Below are 25,893 nucleotides of genomic sequence, written 5' to 3'. Positions count from 1 at the left end.
TATATATATATATATATATATATATATATATATACACACACACACACACACAGGGACCTTTTAGTTTATGTGTTCTTAGATTTGGACTTATATAATGATCAGCGGGTTGGTTGCATGGTGGAGTGGCGTTTTCAGCGCCATGCGAGAATTGCGTATATCGACGGTGCGTATAGCGTATATGGATGGAGCGTATACATTTTATAGTCACAGGATGCTACAGTATTTTGTGCTGTAGTTTATTGTATAGTACACATGTTCTGACTTTCCCGTCATGGCACCAAATCATGTTTAAGTGTGCACTTACACTTAGTAAATCTACTTTTATGTACTACTTATGATAGTGCAGAAAAGATCAAGGAAAGTGTGAAAAATGTAACATTAATAAGTGCATCTAAGAGCCTGTATCCCCGAAGCTCAACTGTGGAAAGAATGAAATGATTGTTCAGCACCTAGATGGAAGTCCAAACTCACGAATATGTTTCCATCATCATACCTGTGATACAAGCAGAGGGCCAGAGTACACATGATGTCTTGGTAGTGGAAGAAGAAGCAGCAATGATACTTCAAGCAAGTCATGGTTGTTTGGCAAACTTTGGGTCACGCTACAATTACCTGACTACGATAACTGATGAAGCTGCTTCCTGCTCAAGTCATTGCTTCTGTCATGATGGAAGGCAGTTCTTCTCCTGAGCAGATGTTTTCATGACGAGACTGGATTATCTGGGAAGAGAATACCTTCAAGGATGTACATTATCCACAAAGAGAAGAATGCACCAGGATTCAAAGTTTATTTTCTGTTCCTATTTATATGCAGTATGAATAGTTAGTATTTTATATATTTCCTGGTACATGTATGCTGTAGTTTTTCACTGGAATATTATTCAATACAGAACCTCCTAATTTCCATTACTTACATTATTTGATTTTTGTGAACATATTTGGGGATACAACTATTGTGTCATTTGATGTCTCTGTGTATGTATTGTGTTTCAAAGGTGGAGGGAACAAGGAGAAGCATTAGACTAAATTGGAGGGGGAAGATGGAGTGAAAAAGATTTTGAGTGATCGGCGCCTGAACATGCAGGAGGGTGAAAGACGTGCAAGGAATAGAGTGAATTGGAACGATGTGGTATACTGGGATTGACGTGCTGTCAGTGGATTGAACCAGGGCATGTGAAGCGTCTGGGGTAAACCATGGAAAGTTGTGTGGGGCCTGAATGTGGAAAGGGAGCTGTGGTTTCGGTGCATTATACATGACAGCTAGAGACTGAGTGTGAACGAATGTGGCCTTTGTTGTCAGGTGTCCTGGCGCTACCTCGCTGAAGCAGGGGGTAGCGATGTTTCCTGTGGGGCGTGGTAGCACCAGGAATGAATGAAGGCAAGCATATATATATATATATATATATATATATATATATATATATATATATATATATATATATATATATATATATATGAAATATATCATATTCATTTCCCGCATCAGTGAGGTAGCGTTAAGAACAAAGGACTGAGCCTAAGAGGGGATATCCTCACTTGGCCACCTTCTCTGTTCCTTCTTTTGGAAAAATATAAACTGGAGGGGAGGATTTCCAGCCCCCCGCTCCCTCCCCCTTTTAGTCACCTTTTACAACATGTAGGGAATACGTGGCAAGTATTATTTCTGTTATCCCCAAATTTACCAAAATATTTCATGGATTGGACAAACAATTATTAGTTTGACCTGAAGGCTTGCATTCAATTTCAGAAAACCTTATGAAGTGAGAGATTTTAGAAAGCAATATTTCAATTGCTTGATTTCTGTCCACTAACTTCTGAACTTTAGTCAAGACACAGCTGATAATGTATGCAAAATATTTGATCATAATTACCTATTCATGATGACTTACACAATTTGAGAAGATATCGAACACTTAATATGACATACTTTGCTTCTTTTACACTTTTATCAGTAATCTTGTCTGCAAGTTACAGAAAATAAGGCAATTATATAAGAATATATACAAATGTTGATTATATCTATTGATTTTTTTTTTCTTAAGACTATATTGATATAAAACTGAGATGTCATCCATGTCAGTGTTCCAATAATATTTTTTCTGTCGGAGTCCCAAAAGGCGGCAACGAAAGCATGTTAACTGTTGTTGTTATTTTTATATGGTATGTTGTTGTTGTACGTCAAGTTTATAACAATAAAGTATTCTTGTGTACTTAACACACTTTACTCTATCCTTACTCCTCGAGATTGTGTTCACTTCGAACCAGATGTCAAACATCTGCTCAAAATTAGTTACTCAATTGCATGTGGAACAATATATATATATATATATATATATATATATATATATATATATATATATATGTGTGTGTGTGTGTGTGTGTATGTATATATGTGTGTGTGTGTGTATATTCTTCATCATTATTTATGGTATCTATGATGAGATTGGAGAGATAATATAGTTTTGATACTGTCACATTAGGCAAAGGTATTTTATTACCTTGCAGTCTCCTCATTTCTTTAAGAGCTTAAACTTCATTACCAAACTCATCATGTTGATGGAAATCTTACAAGTTTTCTTGTAAGAAGTTGATCCTGTTAGTTACATCATACAATATAATTATTCCAAGGATAAATAACGCCTTTTTTTGGTGGTGTTGGGGCGGGGGGAAATGGTGTGTGGGGTCTAATTGCTTGCTGTGATTTTAGTATAATTGACAATTAAGGATTGGATGTCTGCAGGTGATGGCAGTGTTCATATGTTCACTACCATCATCTCATTATAGTGGGAGAAGTAGTTAGCCTTAAAGAAATGGATAAGTTGTAATTGATTTGTTAATTAGATGCTATTTGATTGCTCGATAATATTCTCTAGAATGTTAAGTTTCAGTAATGTAATAAGTGTCTTCATCATGTTATTTTCTAGTTCCAGGAGAAGATAGTAAGTCATTTGAAGGCGAGGTTATGCTAAAGCACCATTTTATTGTCAAGCAAGATTTTATGACAGGATATGTTGCAGTTGTAGACCGAGCCAATACTAATGCCACTAATTCTATTATCACCAACTACATATACCACTGTTATTATCAGGTAATGCAATTACCAACCCAGGAGATAGAACGAGTAAGATTGTGCCGTCAGAGTGGTTCCTGTTGTTCTTCTTGTACCGGTTGTTCGGTTTATTCATAACCATTCGGGTTCTTGCTCTGCCACCGCCATACATCTCTGCCTGCAAGTATGAGAAGCAATTATCCATGATTAAGGTCGGGTCCTAACTGTGTTATCGGTGTCAAGAAAATTAGCTTCAATAAACATCCACAATTTATATATATACATCATCATTTTGCTATTGTATAACCCTGAGATTTCTTTTACGGGAGTCTTCCAATGTCAAGGTTGCACTCCACACAACAGCAGGGTAAGGGGGACTCCTTTTCATATACTGAGAATGATATAGCTTCGTCTAAAGGAACTTCTCAATCATGTTGTTACCTTTCTCTTAGACGGAGTCTGATACTTCCAGTTATTGTTATTATTTTTGATATTATTTTCCATGTTTGATTACCGTTTTCTGCCTGAGTGAGTTAGTGCCAGGAACTGCCACAAAAAGGGCATGTGGGTTCCCATCCATTCTCTGTGTGTAATGTGTGATACACAGAAACCATGATGGCTGGAGAAGAGATGTGAGCAAAGGTGGCTTTTCTTCCTTTGTTCCTGGTGTTACCTCACTGATACAGAAAACGGGATGACCATGCCATATATGTATGTGTATTTCGTTATGTAAGTTGGTGATAGTGGAGTTTGCCTGTGTATGGTAGGACTACAGGTGGAAAGTCACCTTAGGTAAGGTTCTGTTATCACTGAAGGAGAGTGAGATGGTTTCAGGAACATGTACATGAGAAGGAGAGAAAAGTCAGGTGCAAGACATGCAAACAAACCACAAGACACCGTCACCACACACTTACACATATCGTCCACAAGACACCGTGACCACACACTTACACATATCGTCCACAAGACACCGTGACCACACACTTACACATATCGTCCACAAGACACCGTGACCAAACACTTACACATATCGTCCACAAGACACCGTGACCACACACTTACACATATCGTCCACAAGACACCGTCACCACACACTTACACATATCGTCCACAAGACACCGTGACCACACACTTACACATATCGTCCACAAGACACCGTGACCAAACACTTACACATATCGTCCACAAGACACCGTCACCACACACTTACACATATCGTCCACAAGACACCGTGACCAAACACTTACACATATCGTCCACAAGACACCGTCACCACACACTTACACATATCGTCCACAAGACACCGTCACCACACACTTACACATATCGTCCACAAGACACCGTGACCAAACACTTACACATATCGTCCACAAGACACCGTGACCAAACACTTACACATATCGTCCACAAGACACCGTGACCACACACTTACACATATCGTCCACAAGACACCGTGACCACACACTTACACATATCGTCCACAAGACACCGTCACCACACACTTACACATATCGTCCACAAGACACCGTCACCACACACTTACACATATCGTCCACGGTGCGTGAAGACTTCCAGCTCAATTCCTTTTCAGCCAAAGTTCCTGAACAGGTTGTCCGGCGCACATCTCCTCTGCGTCTGCCCACAATCTTGTATGGTATCTCCTTCCCACATGCTCTGGGGAGAGGAATGGTACAATGAGAGAAATGGTACAATGAGAGAAATGGTACAATGAGAGAAATGGTACAATAGTCAGAAGCCACAGGGTCATAGTGGCTGGGGCACATCATGATCTCCCGTTCTTTCCTTACTTTATCCCTTCTGTACATCTCATTATGAGAATGGTTTGATGGATACTTTAGTTAATGATTAAAACCTTTGGCACACACACACACACACACACACCTGGTTTGGTGTGGGGGAAGGGTGTGTATATGCACATATACACACACAGGAGGAAAGACATGGTAATCACATGGGCACACAAAAGAAATTCAATTCAAACTTACTCCAGGTACAACATTATGGTTTTATATTTGTGACAGAAATGTATTATTTTGTGTTTATCAGTGAGTGACCTTGCATGTAACTTGTTTATATTAGTATATGTCATTTATGTCATATTTACAAAATGCAGTAATTTTCATTTTCACTTTTGTTGTGTTAACTCATTCTTTGCATCCTACTCAAGTTTTTGGTTCATTTCATTATTTTCCTCAATCCTCAAGCAGGGTGTTTACTTGACTGATCTAATTTGACACAGTTCTTTATGTCCCGCCATATTTTTTCCTACTGAAGTAGGTTTCACAGATTTCAGTTTAATTTGTTTACTTCAAATCCATTTTTCTAATTACAGAATGTTGACACAGCTACCAGGACTTTACCAAGGTGAGCTACACACTTACCGTTGAAGTGTAGTCTGTATCTAACAAACAGATTTCTGTCCCCTGTAGATATCCTATCAGTCATCATGTATAAGATTTTTCCTAAAACATATATTTTCAACTTGTTCTTGACAAGTGTCTATAATGCTTGTAAACTATGATCAGGTCATGCAAATTGCTTTCCCAAAATTGTTCGCCTCAGCAACGTTGATTCACATGTCAATCTTGACACCTGTTACATGTAAAGTTGTGTATCTCTCCTGCTGTTCACATTGTCAGTTTATTCTTCTTAATTTCTTCGTGATTTTTTTTTTTTTTGTTCTTTTAATGTTTCATTTTTGGTTAGGCTTTAGTTAAGACATTTGCTCATGACTGGAGCTTACGAAATAATGAACAAGTATTCCAGATGATAATGAAAATATTTTCACCATCCTTGACAATGAACTTGTTCTTTGTACTTTTCCTTTAATTCCTCAGACGTGAACATGATGAATTATTCACATCATACATTACTGTACTAAGAAGAAGTCACTGAGCAGACTTACAATGAAAGTTATTCTGGGTCATCACTATCCATCAGTGGCTATATAAATTCATCTATCAACACAGCTGGTAAGTAAGAACAATTTTGAATTATATTATTTACAATGATTTACAATATTCATTTTATGTTGGTATGGTTTTTTTATCATAAGATATTGTCATTATTACACCTTTTTTAATTCATCATAATAAACCATCCATATTTATTGTACAATTGGGATTGATAGACAACCCCCCCCCTCTTCCTGTATGTCAAATCAAGGATGTACCAAGACATTTTCTAGCGACTTTTACCTTGAGCCCAACTTTGAATTCAAAATACTTACCCTCTTAAATGTCTCTCAGCTGTAAGCAACCTCATATCATTGTCTTTCATATTATTAGTTACATGTCTCGCCATTTCAGACGGCCTTATGGTCTTTGCCATTGTCTTTCCCAAGTCATATTCAATTTCCGTAATTGTAACACTCGTCTCTTGCCTTGTATCTTGTTGCTGATTGTAGACGAAGATTATCTGAACAATATTTCAAGAAATGAAAACGTTCTTCATAAACGGCTCATAGCGAGGGGGTCATTGCACTGACCCAGTGAGAGGTCTGGGGTCATTGCACTGACCCAGTGAGAGGTCATGGAGTTATTGCACTGACCCAGTGAGAGGTCTGGGGTCATTGCACTGACCCAGTGAGAGGTCTGGGGTCATTGCACTGACCCAGTGAGAGGTCATGGAATCATTGCACTGACCCAGTGAGAGGTCTGGGGTCATTGCACTGACCCAGTGAAACGTGATCTTGTGACCTGACTGACCCGGGTGGAACTATGAACACCAAATGCAAACGATAAAACGATCAGGAAAAGACAGAAACAGAAAACGAGAAATAAAGGGAAAGAGTGAAATACAAATGAGATGTGGATTCTTGCATTCCTTGTGGAAAAGACATTAGAATCAGAGATGAAGAAAGAAGACAAAGACAAACATGAACAAAGTGACAGACAAAGAAACGAAACATTGGTTTCACAAACAGACAGAGTCGTCTTCCATCACTCACTTGCTGAAGGCAGATATCATCTCTAACACAGAGATGCCCTTGCCTCGACCCAGGTTGTAGGCCTTGGCTCCTGTAAACTTCTTGTCTGAGACCTTGGCCAATGCAGCATTGTGGCCCTTAGCCAGATCCACCACGTGCATGTAGTCCCGCACACCTACACCAAAATGAGGAAGAAACACAAGATTAATATCATGCATTATCATACTTCGTGTGGCTCGGTTCTCCTTCAAGAGCAGCACAAGAGCAGTGCAAGGTAAAACAATGTTACTCTTCCTTTTGTTAGCAATTTTTTCTTTCATGAACTTGAAGAAATGGATGAGGCTTTCTTGTCTTGAGCATAAATCCTATAAAATTCTCTTGATTGTGAGGCACTAGGTTGCTTATTGCTTATATTATTTAGTTTTTCTTTGTTTAACGTAATGATGATTTTTACATTATTTTCCATTTGGCAGAGTCCTTTAATTCTTGCAAAAAGTAGGTGGAAGGTATTGAAAATGATTCTATCTTCCTAAGTATATTGGAGAAGCTTTGCACATATCATAGGGCTGAATTTAGAGAATCATCTTTGAGAATATGAACATTATAAATAGTTTCTTTATTGTCATTATTTAAACTTAAGAAAACTGCATTTGTGATATATTTGATTCTCAAAAATTCACTCATGATGTCCTGTTCTGGGCTGTAGATAATCCTTTCCGTAACTATAAGAAAAGAATATCCAGAATAATCAATGAAAATAATATGTATGATTTCATAACATACATATTGAAAAGAAATATATCTCTCTAACTTCACTTCTAGGATGACTAGTTTACATGTCATTTACTTTCATACAATGACTTACAGATGCAACCCGAACGTGAAAAAGAAAACATCAGTAAGTTGTGGTTTAGTAATGGGAAATGAGAGCCAGTAATTTTATAACTACCTCAGTTACAATCATATTTGTGCAGGATTTTTATCATTTTCATACCAGTTTGCTTCTCACAGCGAGATACCACACAAGCAGATGACTGACCCTTGGAGAAAAAGTCCTCGTTTAGCTTCTTCCATTTCTAAGTTTAGAATGTGATAGTACAGGAGGGAACAAGCTTCCGTCCCTGTTCCATGAGACGTTTAACTATCAAATCTCATTGTAAACAGAAGGGAAGAATGTAGTAGATTATGATGTATGATTACCCAATGATGAGTAAGTGTGTGTGGTTAAGGAGGTCATGTGGTAGAGATGAGTGAGGTCACGCAAAGGTTGGCGAAGGAGAAATTGTAGGTTACGATTGTGGTTGGAGGAGTAGCTGGGGTGAGTTGGATCATTGCTTGGTTAGGGCGAGAGTGAGAGACTGGAGCGGATTGTTTTTATAAAACAAAAAGAATAATGAATGAAAGAAGTAGTGAAAATGAGTGAGCTTGGAAAAGAGGCGCATGTAGAGAGATACCAAGAGAGAGAGAGTGGAGAGTGGCAAGGTGTGTCAGTCAGTTTAACGAGAGTGGAAGATATTCATTCGAACATTGTAAACATGTGTAGAAGTGTGTGCCATGTGGAACATATGAGAAAGAGAGTGGCAGGATGAAGTTAAATGGCTAATGAAAAAGAGAAGAGAGGAGGAGAAAATGGGGGAACTGGTGACAAGCAACCAAAATGACCAAAACAAAGAGGGATGGATTGTGATGGACTGATGATTGTGTCATATGACAGGAGGATGGCATGTATGTTTGTGACAGAGTGGTGTGTGAAGGAAGTTCTAGCTGCTGCTCTGGTGAAACGAGATAAGGTAATGAAAACCTTGCAGAAGACGGAATGTGTCCCAGCATCGGTAGTGGACACGACTGCATTTACGGCTCTGAAGAAAATGGGTGACCGTGTTGTTCAGTAGTTAGACAAATTATTCAGTACTTTAATGTCGGAAGTTATGGAAGCTGGGGACTTGATTTGTTTACCTCCCTCCCTGTTGTATTATACAACTGTAGCGTCCAGTGAAGCACAAGTGCAGCGTGAGCCACTTTGTGTATGTCTCAGATGAGTCGGATCAATGGTGCTTTGCTATCCTATGCTCGTTCGTTTAAAGTTAATTAACAATGATTAACTAATTACTGAGATGTATCAACACGCCATATAACCGAATCTTCATGATATAAAAAGCTTCTCCAATTCTTGATGTTCATGATATATACGTCACTGAAATAGATCAGTTTAAAAACATCTCTTAAGAGTTGACCAAAGTGTAGTTGAAGAATGTCAAATGTCCAAATCTTTTTTTTAAGATACAGAAACATCTTGAGACTAACATGTTCCATCCGGGGTGTCCCAGTCACCCCCGAAGACATGGACTACGTCCCTTCTGCCGACGGCGCACTGGGCCAAGTAAGGCATCAGGTTAACTGGCACGCCCAGCGGATCGTCTCCAATTAGACCCGACTCGTGAGCTCCCACCGGGTTGAAGTAGCGTAACAGCACCACTCTCCATTCCTGTAGGAGACGAGCCACGTCGTCAAGGATCAATACACACACATCCAGGATCAACCTAACCTCTTAAATCTTTTTTGGGGTGGAAAATGAGTTTATATGATCCAGAGAAATGTTTCTAAGACGGACTGGAAGACTTTGAACACACATCCTTCAAGGTACAACTAGACCCCAAGATCAACTGTCTACATGGACTTCAGGTCTACCTGAATGTCTCTCAAGTATAGAGTGAACCAAAGGCCATCCCTCAAGATGAATTACAAACCTGGCCATTAATGTCCTACATAATACAAAGACTGTTCATGAATGTATGTGTCGACCTACACACTCACACATTACAAACTTACAAGTCCACTTGCATGTTGAGACAGAGGGTGAGGTGACCATCAACGCATGGATGTTCACCAAGGATCTTTGAGAAATTGTGAGAATGTTTGAGATTATCCAAGAATTAGTCATGGCAGATGAGAGTTGGTACAAACTATACCTTGTTTACGTAGGTATAGAGACAATCCCAGCGGTTGAGAGCTGCGCACAACCACCCACATGTTGGCAAGGCTGCGCACAACCACCCACATGTTGGCAAGGCTGCGCACAACCCCCCACATGTTGGCAAGGCTGCGCACAACCACCCACATGTTGGCAAGGATGCGCACAACCCCCCACATGTTGGCAAGGCTGCGCACAACCACCCACATGTTGGCAAGGCTGCGCACAACCACCCACATGTTGGCAAGGATGCGCACAACCACCCACATGTTCGCACGGCTGCGCACAACCACCCACATGTTCGCACGGCTGCGCACAACCACCCACATGTTGGCAAGGCTGCGCACAACCACCCACATGTTGGCAAGGATGCGCACAACCACCCATATGTTGGCAAGGATGCGCACAACCACCCACATGTTGGCAAGGATGCGCACAACCACCCACATGTTCGCACGGCTGCGCACAACCACCCACATGTTCGCACGGCTGCGCACAACCACCCACATGTTGGCAAGGCTGCGCACAACCACCCACATGTTGGCAAGGCTGCGCACAACCACCCACATCTTCACTATCTGGGTTACCTTGTCTGCCACCGTGAGGTCCTTCATGATCTGCTCACAAACGTACTTGCTCCTGCCATACGGGTTGGTAATGCCCACACCTGTGCCATGTTCCTCATCCGTAGGGAAGTACTGGGCGGACCCGTACACAGTAGAAGATGATGAAAACACGAGTCGTTTACAGCCTACCTCACTCATGACCTGGTAGAGGCAGGAGAACACAATGACACAAGAAATGCAAATATTATAAACAAAAAATTCATGTTGAAAACTTGTGGAAAAAGAGGATTTTACATATAAATGTAAGTTTATTTCATCATCTAGAATAAAACAGACGAAGATAATAAAGTATGAAAATAAAAATAAGCTATTCACACATAGAAAACTGAGTGCAGAAATGTCTTGGGTGACAAATAATAAAAAACTAACTTTCACTCAAAATGTTCTACTGAGATACATAATGTGATCTAAGGCCATCTGGATGACAATGTACCTTCACAAGACGTACCTGAAGAAGGGTGATGGTTCCAGTTAGGTTATTGTGGTAGTAGTCAAGAGGTCGCTTCACAGACTCCCCCACAGCCTTGAGGGCAGCAAAGTGAATCACCACATCCACTTTGTACTGTGTGTGAGGAGGGGAAGCTTCAGTGAGAAGATGGAAAATGAAGGTTTTACCACACACTTACCACATGGTGATACACAGTCACACTTACCACATGGTGATACACAGTCACACTTACCACATGGTGATACACAGTCACACTTACCACATGGTGATACATACACACGAGTGAATCTGTCCAAGTACCTTCGACCTAAATGCGAAATGATTTTGATGAATAGCAACACACGGATTCATGCGATGAGACATACACAAAGCCATTTATAAAAGTCTTTCCATGACTGATTCAGATGGAAATGCCTTCTTAATGTATGACAATTAGAAAGCCAACACTTTCCTCTGTCAATAGCAAAATTTAAATTATGTAAAACTAAAAACCCATTTTTATTTTCCATCAGTATAAGTAAGTCATATAATGGTATGGTAAAGAGCACTGAAATATCAATGTAAATTAGTTTTGTAGTATTTACAGTAGTTTTTCTTAACTGTTAGTAAACATTTTAGTAAGAAGAGCAAGATCTTAATGTAACATGAAGATTGTTGGCACTTAGACACATGTATAGGTCAGTGTCAAAGACTCACTGTGAACTTTTCCCCATGTATCACAGATGAATACCACTCACTGTACATCAGGGTATGGAGACACTTGCTAACAACCTGTCTTGCTCGTTTTATCCTTAACTCAGCAGGAGAGAGGATTATGCTGTTAATCGTTATGCATCCTATTTGTGAAGTGTATTGCATCCACCAAATTTTATCCTCCTCTTTGTAAAAAGGTTCAGGAAATGCTACAGAAATGTATAGTCATCATTAAAGACAAAATCTAGGAATAGTTTGATGGTTAATGAAGCAGGTAATGAACTTTGCGAAACACTGACCAGCAGAAACACCTTCCTTAAAGCCTGACGATCCAAGAGTGACACCATATGGAAGTCAAGGTTCATCCCTGTGATGTCTTGCACTCTCCTCAACACTGCTGGTAATGTCTCTCCTTTACGTGGAGGTTTGGAGGTGAGGCAGTTGTCAACTACCACCACCTGGTAACCCACATTCAACAGTTCGATGATGGTATGCGAACCCACAAACCCCGCACCACCTGTTACCAGGACCACTTCCACGTCTGCCACTTTGCTTGTCCTCATATCTGGGAAGAAAATGGGAGATGGGGGAAAGACCTTTTTACCGTGATTACAATAATTTATAACAAGAAGTAAAGGAGTTGTGTATATATGACTAGATACAGTATGGAAAACTAGTACATTAGAAGGCACAATGAAGGAATTGGAAGTATTATAGAGAACATGAGAGAAACTGAAGGTGTATGAGGATAATATTGTAAGGTTAGCATATATGTGATGGAGAAATGATGATCAGTTGGGACTAAGTAAAGTGTATGTAGTTAGAGGCAATATACGAAGCATATGAAGTAAGAAGTTGTATTGACCTGGAGGCAGTTGGGTAGTTAGGTATGGTTCAAGTGGTACCATAGTTAGGTATGGTTCAAGTGGTACCATAGTTAGGTATGGTTCAAGTGGTACCATAGTTAGGTATGGTTCAAGTGGTACCATAGTTAGGTATGGTTCAAGTAGTACCATAGTTAGGTATGGTTCAAGTAGTACCATAGTTAGGTATGGTTCAAGTAGTACCATAGTTAGGTATGGTTCAAGTGGTACCATAGTTTCACTAATGATTTTGGATGAAACAATCAATAATTGTGTCAAGAATTGCTTTCGTAGACCACGTATGTTAATGTATCATTGATATGTATAACATATTATGCCTTCTGCAATCCATTTGTATTTCATATCATACCTTTACATTCTCCATGTTGATAATGTGGCAGACTTTACCGCTAATGTAGAGTCTGCCACGTTTGATGTCTTCCATTCGTTAGTACAACCTTATTGTAAGACTTGTTGTGTTCATTACCACTATAGTCGTTATCTCCAGTCATGGTCGTTTGAGTGGCCCTCACATTAGTTAATGTAATAATTTGTAAGCCAGTGAGTCACATGACTACCATGTAGGAGTGGACATGTCATTAATGGGCCACAATGATCTCCATTTCTTTCCCTACGTAGCTAAAGTTTCAAACTATCGTCTATGTTTTTGTTTCTCTTTACACTTATCACCACCCGATCCTTCCCCTTCATCACTAAGTGTTGGAACTGTAGAGTTGTAACATCTTCCCTAACAACCAAGACCTAACCATTTAAAAGGCTTGTTTGCCACTTGAGCCACCTTGCAATCTTCCTAACAACCAAGACCTAACCATTTAAAAGTCTTGTTTGCCACTTGAGCCAACGTGCAATCTTCCATCCTCTATGTTTCACCTCAGCCTGGGCTCTCATGGTGACTTTATCATTGACTGTAGCCTTTGACACTTATCAAAATGATTACAAGTGATTACAAGTGATTACAAGTGATATAGCAAGTGACTACAAGTGATATAGCAAGTGATTACAAGTGATATAGCAAGTGATTACAAGTGATATAGCAAGTGATTACAAGTGATATAGCAAGTGATTACAAGTGATATAGCAAGTGATTACAAGTGATATAGCAAGTGATTACAAGTGATATAGCAAGTGATTACAAGTGATATAGCAAGTGATTACAAGTAATATAGCAAGTGATTACAAGTGATATAGCAAGTGATTACAAGAGATATAGCAAGTGATTACAAGTAATATAGCAAGTGATTACAAGTGATATAGCAAGTGATTACAAGTGATATAGCAAGTAATTACAAGTGATATAGCAAGTGATTACAAGTGTGAAAGTCCTTTGTGCCATTATACCATTAAATGCTGATATCCCATATATATATATATATATATATATATATATATATATATATATATATATATATATATATATATATTCTTTCTTTCAAACTATTCGCTATTTCCCGCATTAGCGAGGTAGCGTTAAGAACAGAGAACTGGGCCTTTGAGGGAATATCCTCACTTGGCCCCCTTCCCTGTTCCTTCTTTTGGAAAATTAAAAAAAAAAACGAGAGGGGAGGATTTCCAGCCCCCCGCTCCCTCCCCTTTTAGTCGCCTTCTACGACACGCAGGGAATACGTGGGAAGTATTCTGCCTCCCCTATATATATATATATATATATATATATATATATATATATATATATATATATATATATATATATATGTGTGTGTGTGTGTGTGTGTGTGTGTGTGAAACGTCGACCGTGTAGGGTTTAAATATTAGGAACTGACATGCGGGTTGGGTTCTGACCTGGCTCACATTAATTCATGTTTTCACCGCCAGGGTCAACCAGCGTAGCGGCCACGTAATTGGTGGAAAACATCGCTGTACGGGACGTTTAAGAGTGTGAGAATGACGTAGTTTACACGAAAATGTAGAAGAGAAAGGAAAATGAAAGAGGAAGAAGAGGAAGATGTTACCACCAGTGAGGGTGAAGGTGATGTCTGGCAATTCCCATAATGAGATTGGAACGACATTGTTTACAGTGGCCATTTGCCAGTTGGACCGATGGTTACGTCATGGTTAACGTCTTGCGACACAATTGGTCTAAGAGTGAGGCAATGTCGGTCTTACTTGTGCTCAACCCACATGTAAGTGAACGCCATCAAACCGCCAGATGTACGAATGGATCACATCCGCCCGTCTACGAACACAAGGTTAGTGACGTCATACGGTACAGATTCTTGTGGTTTATGATGTAGAAAGTGTCTATATCCATATAGAAAGTGTCTATATCCATATAGAAAGTGTCTATATCCATATAGAAAGTGTCTATATCCATATAGAAAGTGTCTATATCCATATAGAAAGTGTCTATATCCATATAGAAAGTGTCTATATCCATATAGAAAGTGCCTATATCCATATAGAAAGTCTATATCCATATAGAAAGTGTCTATATCCATATAGAAAGTGTCTATATCCATATAGAAAGTGTCTATATCCATATAGAAAGTGTCTATGTCCATATAGAAAGTGTATATATCCATATAGAAAGTGTCTATATCCACCATGTGGATGGATATATATATATATATATATATATATATATATATATATATATATATATATATATATATATATATATATATATATCCCGTTTATATGACGTACAAATAACTGAACAGTGTTACTGTATGAAAATTTAGGCCATGGAAATGTTTATATAAAACTCGACCTTTAAATAGATGTCCAGAGTTGAAATTCATATTTGTGAGGAATGTATATGTTAATTACATTAACCACAAGTCTGTTTAGTTATATTCACAACCTCCCCTACAACCTTGTCTGTTGATAAACGCGTCATTCAGTTATCAAAAGTTTATTTTCTATGGCTAACAAGCGATTGCATGTCTTGTTACGTAATTGGCTACGAAACATATGCCCGCCCTCATCTCGTTTTCTATCAGGTAAAGTAGATGGATAATGGGATGTATATATTTCATGTCAAACAATATTCAAGTATTATGTCGTGAAGAAGGAAGAGGATTGCCATGTTTTGGTCTGTCATTATAAAACGATTAATGCAATTCTCTTGTCATTAATTAGTGTTGTAGAGATAATTGTTCATTACATTCATTAGAATATATATAATTTGTAACCTTCTGATCTGTCTTGCATGTCTATAGTATGTTTATATGACTCGATAATAGAGTTTTCATAATTTATCGATATTTATTTCACGTTAATGTGTTTTCATTATTATGTTTTGACGTACCATGAACTTGTCATATACATTCTATATACATTTTAGCGAAGCGTTTCCTGCTTTGAATAATTTCATCGAAATCACATGCGTTCATATTTCAAAGTGTACGTGTATGCGTGTGTGTATGTGTGCGTGTGTGTATGTGTGCGTGTGTGTATGTGTGCGTATGTGTGTGCGCGCGCGCGTGTGTGTGTGTGTGTGTCTGTATGTGTGCGCGCGCGCGCGTGTGTGTGTGTGTGTGTGTGCGTGTGTATGTGTGTATGTGTGTGTGTGTGTATGTGTGTGTATGTATGTGTGTGTGTGTGTGTATGTGTGTATATGTATGTGTGTATGTATGTGTGTATGTATGTATGTGTATGTGTGTATATGTATGTGTGTATGTATGTGTGTGTATGTATGTGTGTATGTGTGTGTGTGTGTGTGTGTGTATGTGTGTATATGTATGTATGTGTATGTGTGTGTGTGTGTGTGTGTGTGTGTGTGACGTATCATCTCCTGGTTAACACACACTGACCTGTTAGTGTTGTCTTCTGACAAGGTAGTTCATTGGGCGTCGGCGCCATCTTGGGGGGGGGGGGGGTGTGGTTATGAACAGGTAGTTCTATATAATCGTTAGCTTTCCTGTAGGTTGTTAGACGTTGTTGTTATTATTATTTATTCATGAATTCTTCTCTGTCTTCAGTCTCTTGGGTCAATACCTCTCTTGGCCTCCAGGGATGTGAACCTGTTCAGGAAAATGATTGTGAAATTATATATATACACACACAGTGTTGACCACAGGATGTGTATCATTATATACACACACACAGTGTTGACCACAGGATGTGTATCATTATATACACACACAGTGTTGACCACAGGATGTGTATCATTATATATACACACACAGTGTTGACCACAGGATGTGTATCATTATATACACACACACAGTGTTGACCACAGGATGTGTATCATTATATACACACACAGTGTTGACCACAGGATGTGTATCATTATATATACACACACAGTGTTGACCACAGGATGTGTATCATTATATACACACACAGTGTTGACCACAGGATGTGTATCATTATATACACACACACAGTGTTGACCACAGGATGTGTATCATTATATACACACACAGTGTTGACCACAGGATATGTATCATTATATACACACACAGTGTTGACCACAGGATGTGTATCATTATATACACACACAGTGTTGACCACAGGATATGTATCATTATATACACACACAGTGTTGACCACAGGATGTGTATCATTATATACACACACAGTGTTGACCACAGGATGTGTATCATTATATACACACACAGTGTTGACCACAGGATGTCTATCATTATATACACACACAGTGTTGACCACAGGATGTGTATCATTATATACACACACACAGTGTTGACCACAGGATATGTATCATTATATACACACGACACAGTGTTGTAACACAACAGTGTGACCACATGATGTGTATCATTATATACACACACAGTGTTGACCACATGATGTGTATCATTATATACACACACAGTGTTGACCACAGGATGTGTATCATTATATATACACACACAGTGTTGACCACAGGATGTGTATCATTATATACACACACACAGTGTTGACCACAGGATATGTATCATTATATACACACACAGTGTTGACCACAGGATGTGTATCATTATACACACACTGGGGTGACAGTGTTGACCACAGGATGTGTATCATTATATATACACACACAGTGTTGACCACAGGATATGTATCATTATATACACACACAGTGTTGACCACAGGATGTGTATCATTATATACACACACAGTGTTGACCACAAGATGTGTATCATTATATACACACTGGGGTGACAGTAGTGACCACAGGATGTGTATCATTATACACACACTGGGGTGACAGTGTTGACCACAGGATGTGTATCATTATATACACACTGGGGTGACAGTGTTGACCACAGGATGTGTATCATTATATACACACTGGGGTGACAGTGTTGACCACAGGATGTGTATCATTATATACACACTGGGGTGACAGTGTTGACCACAGGATGTGTATCATTATATACACACTGGGGTGACAGTGTTGACCACAGGATGTGTATCATTATACACACAAGTGCACTTGTAAGTACATTTGGGTGGGTGGTGATGGGTGGTGGTGGTGGTGATGGGTGGTGATGGGTGGTGATTGGTGGTGGTGATGGGTGGTGATGGGTGGTGGTGGTGGTGATGGGTGGTGGTGGTGGTGATGGGTGGTGATGGGTGGTGGTGGTGGTGATGGGTGGTGGTGGTGGTGATGGGTGGTGATGGTGGTGATGGGTGGTGATGGGTGGTGGTGGTGGTGATGGGTGGTGATGGGTGGTGGTGGTGGTGATGGATGGTGATGGGTGGTGGTGGTGGTGATGGGTGGTGATGGGTGGTGGTTGTGGTGATGGGTGGTGGTGGTGGTGATGGGTGGTGATGGGTGGTGGTGGTGGTGATGGGTGGTGGTGGTGGTGATGGGTGGTGATGGGTGGTGGTGGTGGTGATGGGTGGTGATGGGTGGTGATGGGTGGTGGTGGTGGTGATGGGTGGTGGTGGTGGTGATGGGTGGTGATGGGTGGTGGTGATGTACATGTACATTATTCATACTGTCTGCCTTTATTCATTTTCCGTCGTCACCCCGCCACACATGAAATGACAACCACCTCCCTCCGCATGCGCGCGAGGTAGCGCTAGGAAAAGACAACAAAGACCACATTCGTTTACACTCAGTCTCTAGCTGTCAGGTATAATGCATCGAAACCACAGCTCCCTTTCCACATCCAGGCCCGACAAAACCTTCCATGGTTTACCCCAGACGCTTCACATGCCCTGGTTCAATCCATTGACAGCACGACCCCGGTATACCACATCGTTCCAATTCACTCTATTCCTTGCACGTCTTTCACCCTCTTGCATGTTCAAGCCCCGATCACTCAAAATCTTTTTCACTCCATCCTTCCGCCTCCAATATTGTCTCCCACTTCTCGTTCCCTCCACATCTGACACATATATCCTCTTGGTCAATCTTTCCTCACTCATTCTCTCCATGTGACCAAACCATTTTAAAACACCCTCTTCTGCTCTCTTAACCACACTCTTTTTATTACCACACATCTCTCTTACCCTATCATTACTTACTCGATCAAACCACCTCACACCACATATTATCCTTAAATATCTCATTTCCAGCACATCCACCCTCCTCCGCACAACCCTATCCATAGCCCACGCCTCGCAACCATATAACATTGTTGGAACCACTATTCCTTCAAACATACCTATTTTTGCTTTCCAAGATAATGTTCTCGACTTCCACACATTCTTCAAGGCTCCCAGAACTTTCGCCCCTTCCCCCACCCGTATGACTCACTTCCGCTTCCACGGTTCCATCCGCTGTCAAATCCACTCCCAGATATCTAAAACACTTCACTTCCTCCAGTTTTTCTCCATTTAAACCTACCTCCCAATTGACTTGTCACTCAACCCTACTGTACCTAATAACCTTGCCCTTATTCACATTTACTCTCAGCTTTCTTTTTTCACACACTTTACCAAACTCAGTCACCAGCTTCTGCAGTTTCTCACATGAATCAGCCACCAGCGCTGTATCATCAGCGAACAGCAACTGACTCATTTCCCAAACTCTCTCATCCACAACAGACTGGATACTTGTCCCTCTCTCCAAAACTCTTGCATTCACTTCCCTAACAACCCCATCCATAAACAAATCAAACAACTATGGAGACATCACGCACCCCTGCCGCAAACCTACATTAACTGAGAACCAATCACTTTCCTCTCTTCCTACACGTACACATGCCTTACATCCTCGATAAAAGTTTTTCACTTCTAACAACTTGCCTCCCACACAATATATTCTTAATACCTTCCACAGAGCATCTCTATCAGCTCTATCATATGCCTTCTCCAGATCCATAAATGCTACATACAAATCCATTTGCTTTTCTAAGTATTTCTCACATACATTCTTCAAAGCAAACACCTGATCCACACATCCTCTACCACTTCTGAAACCACACTGCTCTTCCCCAATCTGATGCTCTGTACATGCCTTCACCCTCTCAATCAATACCCTCCCATATAATTTACCAGGAATACTCAACAAACTTATACCTCTGTAATTTGAGCACTCACTCTTATCCCCTTTGCCTTTGTACAATGGCACTATGCACGCATTCCGCCAATCCTCAGGCACCTCACCATGAGTCATACATACATTAAATAACCTTACCAATCAGTCAACAATACATTCACCCCCTTTTTTAATAAATTCCACTGCAATACCATCCAAATCCGCTGCCTTGCCGGCTTTCATCTTCCGCAAAGCTTTTACTACCTCTTCTCTGTTTATTTTTTTTTTTTTTCCAATCTTGCCAATTAGTAGTGTGCAATGGGGAAGATCTATGTACTGTGCAAAGGTGTTGGTTCGTCGGCTAACACTACGTATTGAAAGTGAAGGAAGTTGTTAATAGGAAAACTGTATGGATACTGTAAGAGGAAGATTGTAGATCAGAATGCTGATAGCAGAGTTCGAAATAAGTTAGAGGTGGCAGTTAGAGGATGTTTCGGACTCTGTTGGGTCCGTTACGACTTAGGTTGCCGACTTCGGCACAGCGACCTTCCAGCACCGCTCACCTTCCGGTGCGGCCGTCGCACGGGAGCAATGGGCAGCCCTGCCTAGGCATCCACCATCCCGCCCGACAACCCGCCCTCAGGAACTGGTACCTCCCTGTGGGGGCTACGGGAGAACAGAGTAATCCCGCACACCCCAAGCCGACAAGGGGGAGATGACCTTACGCCTGCCCGGTGGGCCGACACCAGATGTTTGAGGCAGGCTCTGACTATTAACCTGTGCTCTGGGACCACATCCTGTAAAGGGTATGCGTCCAGGTTAGGGCTTTGACGCTGTACACCTCTAGGTCCCGGTACGTCAGCCCTAACCCTCTGACACCACTCACGCTTTCTTGACACCATGCACCTCGCCAACTCAGCGTAGCTGAGGTAACATGCACGATGTCTTTACCTGTGTATTCCCGTACGCCTCGTAAGACCTCCGGGGTACCATAGTAGCTGCACTTGTATGTATGTGTAGCCGAAAGCGGGAAGTGAACCCCGGAGACCTGGGTGTCAATTATGTAGGTCTCCGTGCCTTTAGAAGCTACGATGTCCAGCTTTCTAAAGGACCCCACAATCGGAATGCGAGGCTCGCAGGACACCTGAAAACCTCTTTGCCTCAGACGTCCAGCCAAAAACGCACAGATGTTGTCGTGTCTCTTAACCCGACCGCCGTGTGTACGTGGGCACATCTGAGCGATGTGTCCCAGCGTACCCGGTTTCTGACAGGTGTCACAGAGGCCGTTTATTTCGGGCCGGCCTCTGGACGCCCTGGCAGGGGTGGGGGAAACGGTTCCCGCTGTTCACCCATCTACTCACTTGAGGCAGAGTGGTAGATGGAGCGAGAGCCGCACCGTCAACAGTACTGATTAGATTGGCACGCCATACGTGCTGACGTTCGGTCTTACTTCCCGCCTGGCGACCGGCAATGCAAGCGGGTCCGGACCAGCGCCGCAGTTTGCTCAAGACCGCAGACTCCCGGACAGCCGCCTGAATTACTGGGTCAGACGAGGTGAGAAGTTTTTCGAACCGCGCTTGTTTGTTGAGCCGGACGGTTGAGACAAAGTCTGGTATACCCAGCCCACCATCTCCAGATGTCGAGTGGAAGAATGCGCAGGGCAAGTCATGGGCTAGGCGGAGCCAGCGGCGAACCGCCACCCGCACCTGCCTGTCCATGCGTGCTAACTGTGTCTAATATATTTCCCCCAACACAAGTCGATGCATGAGCTTGGGGATCAGATGTTCAACCAGCAGCGCAATCCGTTGTTGGGGTTTGAGAGGGGCCCTGGTGATGTTTCTTAGCCCCTCTTCTAGCAAGGCCCCATAAGACTTTCGGCGACCCCCGGCCCCAACAAGAATTCCGAGGTACTTCTAATCGTCCACAGCGCTCATGGAGCCGACGGCGCTGCCCAAGACTTGATACGTCCTATTTTTATTGACGTACCAAGTCTTCCGCTTGCCGTCAACCTCCATGCTGAGGGTACGACATTTCCCTGGGTTCACTTGAAGTCCACCCCCCGCGCGAGGGTCTCAGCCATGACGTCCATTGCCTTTTGGAGGCCAGTGGGCGTCTGCGCTACCAGAACCAAATCATCAGCAAAAGCCAGCGCTGATACTGTCTTGTCGCCTAACTTTACCCCTACGTCGGTCTCCTTTACCCTAGTGATTCCTTCGTCAATCACCAGGTTAAAGAGCATCGGCGATAATGGGTCGCCCTGTTTGACCCCACGAGTCATATATATTTTCTCCGACATCTCATCGCTGCCTTCAGTTTTTGTGAAGGCTCGGTCATACGTCGACATAATATCATTTTCCCTAACCCTCTCACTTTGCACACCACCTCGACCAAAACACCCTATATCTGCCACTTTAGCATCAAACACATTCAACAAAACTTCAAAATACTCACTCCATCTCCTTCTCACATCACCACTACTTGTTATCACCTCCCCATTAGCCCCCTTCACTGATATTCCCATTTGCTCTCTTGTCTTATGCACTTTATTCACCTCCTTCTAAAACATCTTTTTATTCTCCCTAAGATTTGATGATACTCTCTCACCCCAACTCTCATTTGGCCTTTTTTTCACCTCTTGCACCTTTCTCTTGACCTCCTGCCTCTTTCTTCTATACATCTCCCACTCATTTGCATTATTTCCCGCAAAAATCGTCCAAATGCCTTTCTCTTCTCTTTCACTAATAATCTTACTTCTTCATCCCACCACTCACTACCCTTTCTAATCAACCCACCTCCCACGCTTCTCATGCCACAAGCATCTTTTGCGCAAGCCATCACTGCTTCCCTAAATACATCCCATTCCTCCCCTACTCCCCTTACGTCCTTTGTTCTCACCTTTTTCCATTCTGTACTCACTCTCTCCTTGTACTTCCTCACATAAGTCTCCTTCCCAAGCTCACTTACTCTCACCACTCTCTCCACCCCAACATTCTCTCCTCTTTTCTGAAAACCCATACAAATCTTCACCTTAGCCTCCACAAGATAATGATCAGACATTCCTCCGGTTGCACCTTTCAGCACATTAACATCCAAAAGTCTCTCTTTCGCACGCTTATCAATTAACACATAATCCAATAACGTTCTCTGGCCATCTCTCCTACTTACATACGTATACTTATGTATATCTCTCTTTTTAAACCAGGTATTTCCAATCACCAGTCCTTTTTCAGCACATAAATCTACAAGTTCTTCACCGTTTCCATTTACAACACTGAACACCCCGTGTATACCAATTATTCCCTCAACTGCCACATTACTCACCTTTGCATTCAAATCACCCATCACTATAACCCGGTCTTGTGCATGAAAACTACTAACACACTCACTCAGCTGCTCCCAAAACACTTGCCTCTCATGATCTTTCTTCTCATGCCCAGGTGCATATGCACCAATTATCACCCATCTCTCTCCATCAACTTTCAGTTTTACCCATATTAATCTAGAGTTTACTTTCTTACACTCTATCACAAACTCCCACCACTCCTGTTTCAGGAGTAGTGCTACTCCTTCCCTTACTCTTGTCCTCTCACTAACCCCTGACTTTACTCCCAAGACATTCCCAAACCACTCTTCCCCTTTACCCTTGAGCTTCGTTTCACTCAGAGCCAAAACATCCAGGTTCCTTTCCTCAAACATACTACCTATCTCTCCTTTTTTCTCCTTTTGCTTACATCCACACAACACACAGACAGACACACATACACAAACATATATATATATATATATATATATATATATATATATATATATATATATATATATATATATATTTTTTTTTTTTTTTTTTTTTGTCGCTGTCTGTCTCCCGCGTTTGCGAGGTAGCGCAAGGAAACAGACGAAAGAAATGGCCCAACCCCCCCCCCCATACACATGTATATACATACGTCCACACACGCAAATATACATACCTACACAGCTTTCCATGGTTTACCCCAGACGCTTCACATGCCTTGATTCAATCCATTGACAGCACGTCAACCCCGGTATACCACATCGCTCCAATTCACTCTATTCCTTGCCCTCCTTTCACCCTCCTGCATGTTCAGGCCCCGATCACACAATATATATATATATATATATATATATATATATATATATATATATATATATATATATATATATATATATATATATATATTCTAACAAATTTAAATTTTATAATTTGTTGGTCGTGAATTTCAATAAAATAATCTGGTCGAAAATTTTATGAATTCAACCAACTTGGTTTCGTGGTCAACAGTAAATCTAAATTAACGTTTGAGTTTAAATTGTACTTAACGACTGAACCACATAATTATCATGGGGGTGGGGGTGGGGTGATTAAAGACTTTGTATATTTTGTATATATACATAAAATATACCGTGGCTATGTACCCCAAAATGACCATTTACCCTTGAATGGCCATTTGACCCTCAAATGGCCGTTTAGACAACAATGGTCGTTTAACACAAGAATGTGTAAGATAGTTACGTGGAGGGTAGCGAGGTGGTGGTTCAGTCGTACAGGGCCTGTCGTCAACACTGATGCGCTCGTTCATAATGTGCCTAACCTCACCTTCGTACTGGCCTGTTAACGGTATACGTGTCTCAAACCCGCCGACCAATGAGAACCCTCCGTCCGCTGCGTCCCACGATATGATTGGCTCAGGCTTAAGACCTTTAACAGGAAAATTCCCCCCCATTTCTTTTTTTTTTTGCCTCGGTCGCTGGCCAACCAATCAGAGCCGGGGCGACGCCGACAGGGCTCTCTGATTGGTTGGAACAGGGTCGTTCGCGTTGAGGAAAGTTAATGACGGAAATTAAACACAGCACATTTGACCGAGGGGGGGGGGGGGGAGGGGAGGGGGGGGGGGGGGAAGGAGGAAGTGACACGCTGTCCATTAGAAAACGCGAAGACGTAGGCCCGCTACTCGCCCCCTACAAATACCCCCCCCCCCCCGCCGCCCGGGGTGTGTCCAGTGGCCACGTGGGCAAGAGAAAATGGCGGAGGTGAGAGCGAGGTGAGAGCGAGGAGAGAGTGAGAGAGAGAGAGAGAGAGAGGCTTCCAGAAGACTCGACCCTCCCTCCCCCAGACGCCATTTTGAAATGTTTGAATTTGGAAGAAATTTGAATTTTCTTTTAGTCATCTGTGGCCAGTACTCTCACATCTGTGGCCAGTACTCTCACATCTGTGGCCAGTACTCTCACATCTGTGGCCAGTACTCTCACATCTGTGGCCAGTGCTCTCACATCTGTGGCCAGTACTCTCACATCTGTGGCCAGGACTCTCACATCTGTGGCCAGGACTCTCACATCTGTGGCCAGTACTCTCACATCTGTGGCCAGGACTCTCACATCTGTGGCCAGTACTCTCACATCTGTGGCCAGTACTCTCACATCTGTGGCCAGTACTCTCACATCTGTGGCCAGGACTCTCACATCTGTGGCCAGGACTCTCACATCTGTGGCCAGTACTCTCACATCTGTGGCTAGTACTCTCACATCTGTGGCCAGTACTCTCACATCTGTGGCCAGTACTCTCACATCTGTGGCCAGGACTCTCACATCTGTGGCCAGTACTCTCACATCTGTGGCCAGTACTCTCACATCTGTGGCCAGTACTCTCACATCTGTGGCCAGGACTCTCACATCTGTGGCCAGTACTCTCACATCTGTGGCCAGTACTCTCACATCTGTGGCCAGTACTCTCACATCTGTGGCCAGTACTCTCACATCTGTGGCAGAGCCTTAGGATCTTAGAAATGACAGTTGACACGATGACCACACAGTGCTAATGGGAGGGTCGGCCATACTGTGTGTGTGTGTGTGTGTGTGTGTGTG

At 41.8% G+C, this 25,893-nt stretch overlaps 1 protein-coding gene across 1 annotated transcript; it reads right to left on the bottom strand.

Moving 5' to 3' along the window:
- Positions 1–2,960: 2,960 nt before the first annotated feature.
- On the bottom strand, positions 2,961–24,634 carry LOC139762934 (UDP-glucose 4-epimerase-like). The gene is made up of 9 exons (XM_071688231.1): positions 24,545–24,634; positions 16,391–16,600; positions 12,036–12,301; positions 11,044–11,157; positions 10,557–10,736; positions 9,303–9,483; positions 7,020–7,173; positions 4,593–4,723; positions 2,961–3,227 (listed from the first exon to the last, which is right to left on the bottom strand). Exons 2-9 carry the CDS (start codon positions 16,437–16,439, stop codon positions 3,178–3,180), a joined length of 1,125 nt encoding a protein of 374 aa, XP_071544332.1. The 5' UTR covers positions 16,440–16,600; positions 24,545–24,634; the 3' UTR covers positions 2,961–3,177.
- Between the last annotated feature and the right edge of the window lie 1,259 nt (positions 24,635–25,893).

The sequence above is a fragment of the Panulirus ornatus genome, chromosome 45, assembly GCF_036320965.1.
Source record: "Panulirus ornatus isolate Po-2019 chromosome 45, ASM3632096v1, whole genome shotgun sequence".
In the NCBI taxonomy this organism is placed as follows: Eukaryota; Metazoa; Arthropoda; class Malacostraca; order Decapoda; family Palinuridae; genus Panulirus; species Panulirus ornatus.
Note: the sequence above shows the minus strand (reverse complement) of the source record. Positions and strands in the feature narration are given on the sequence as shown.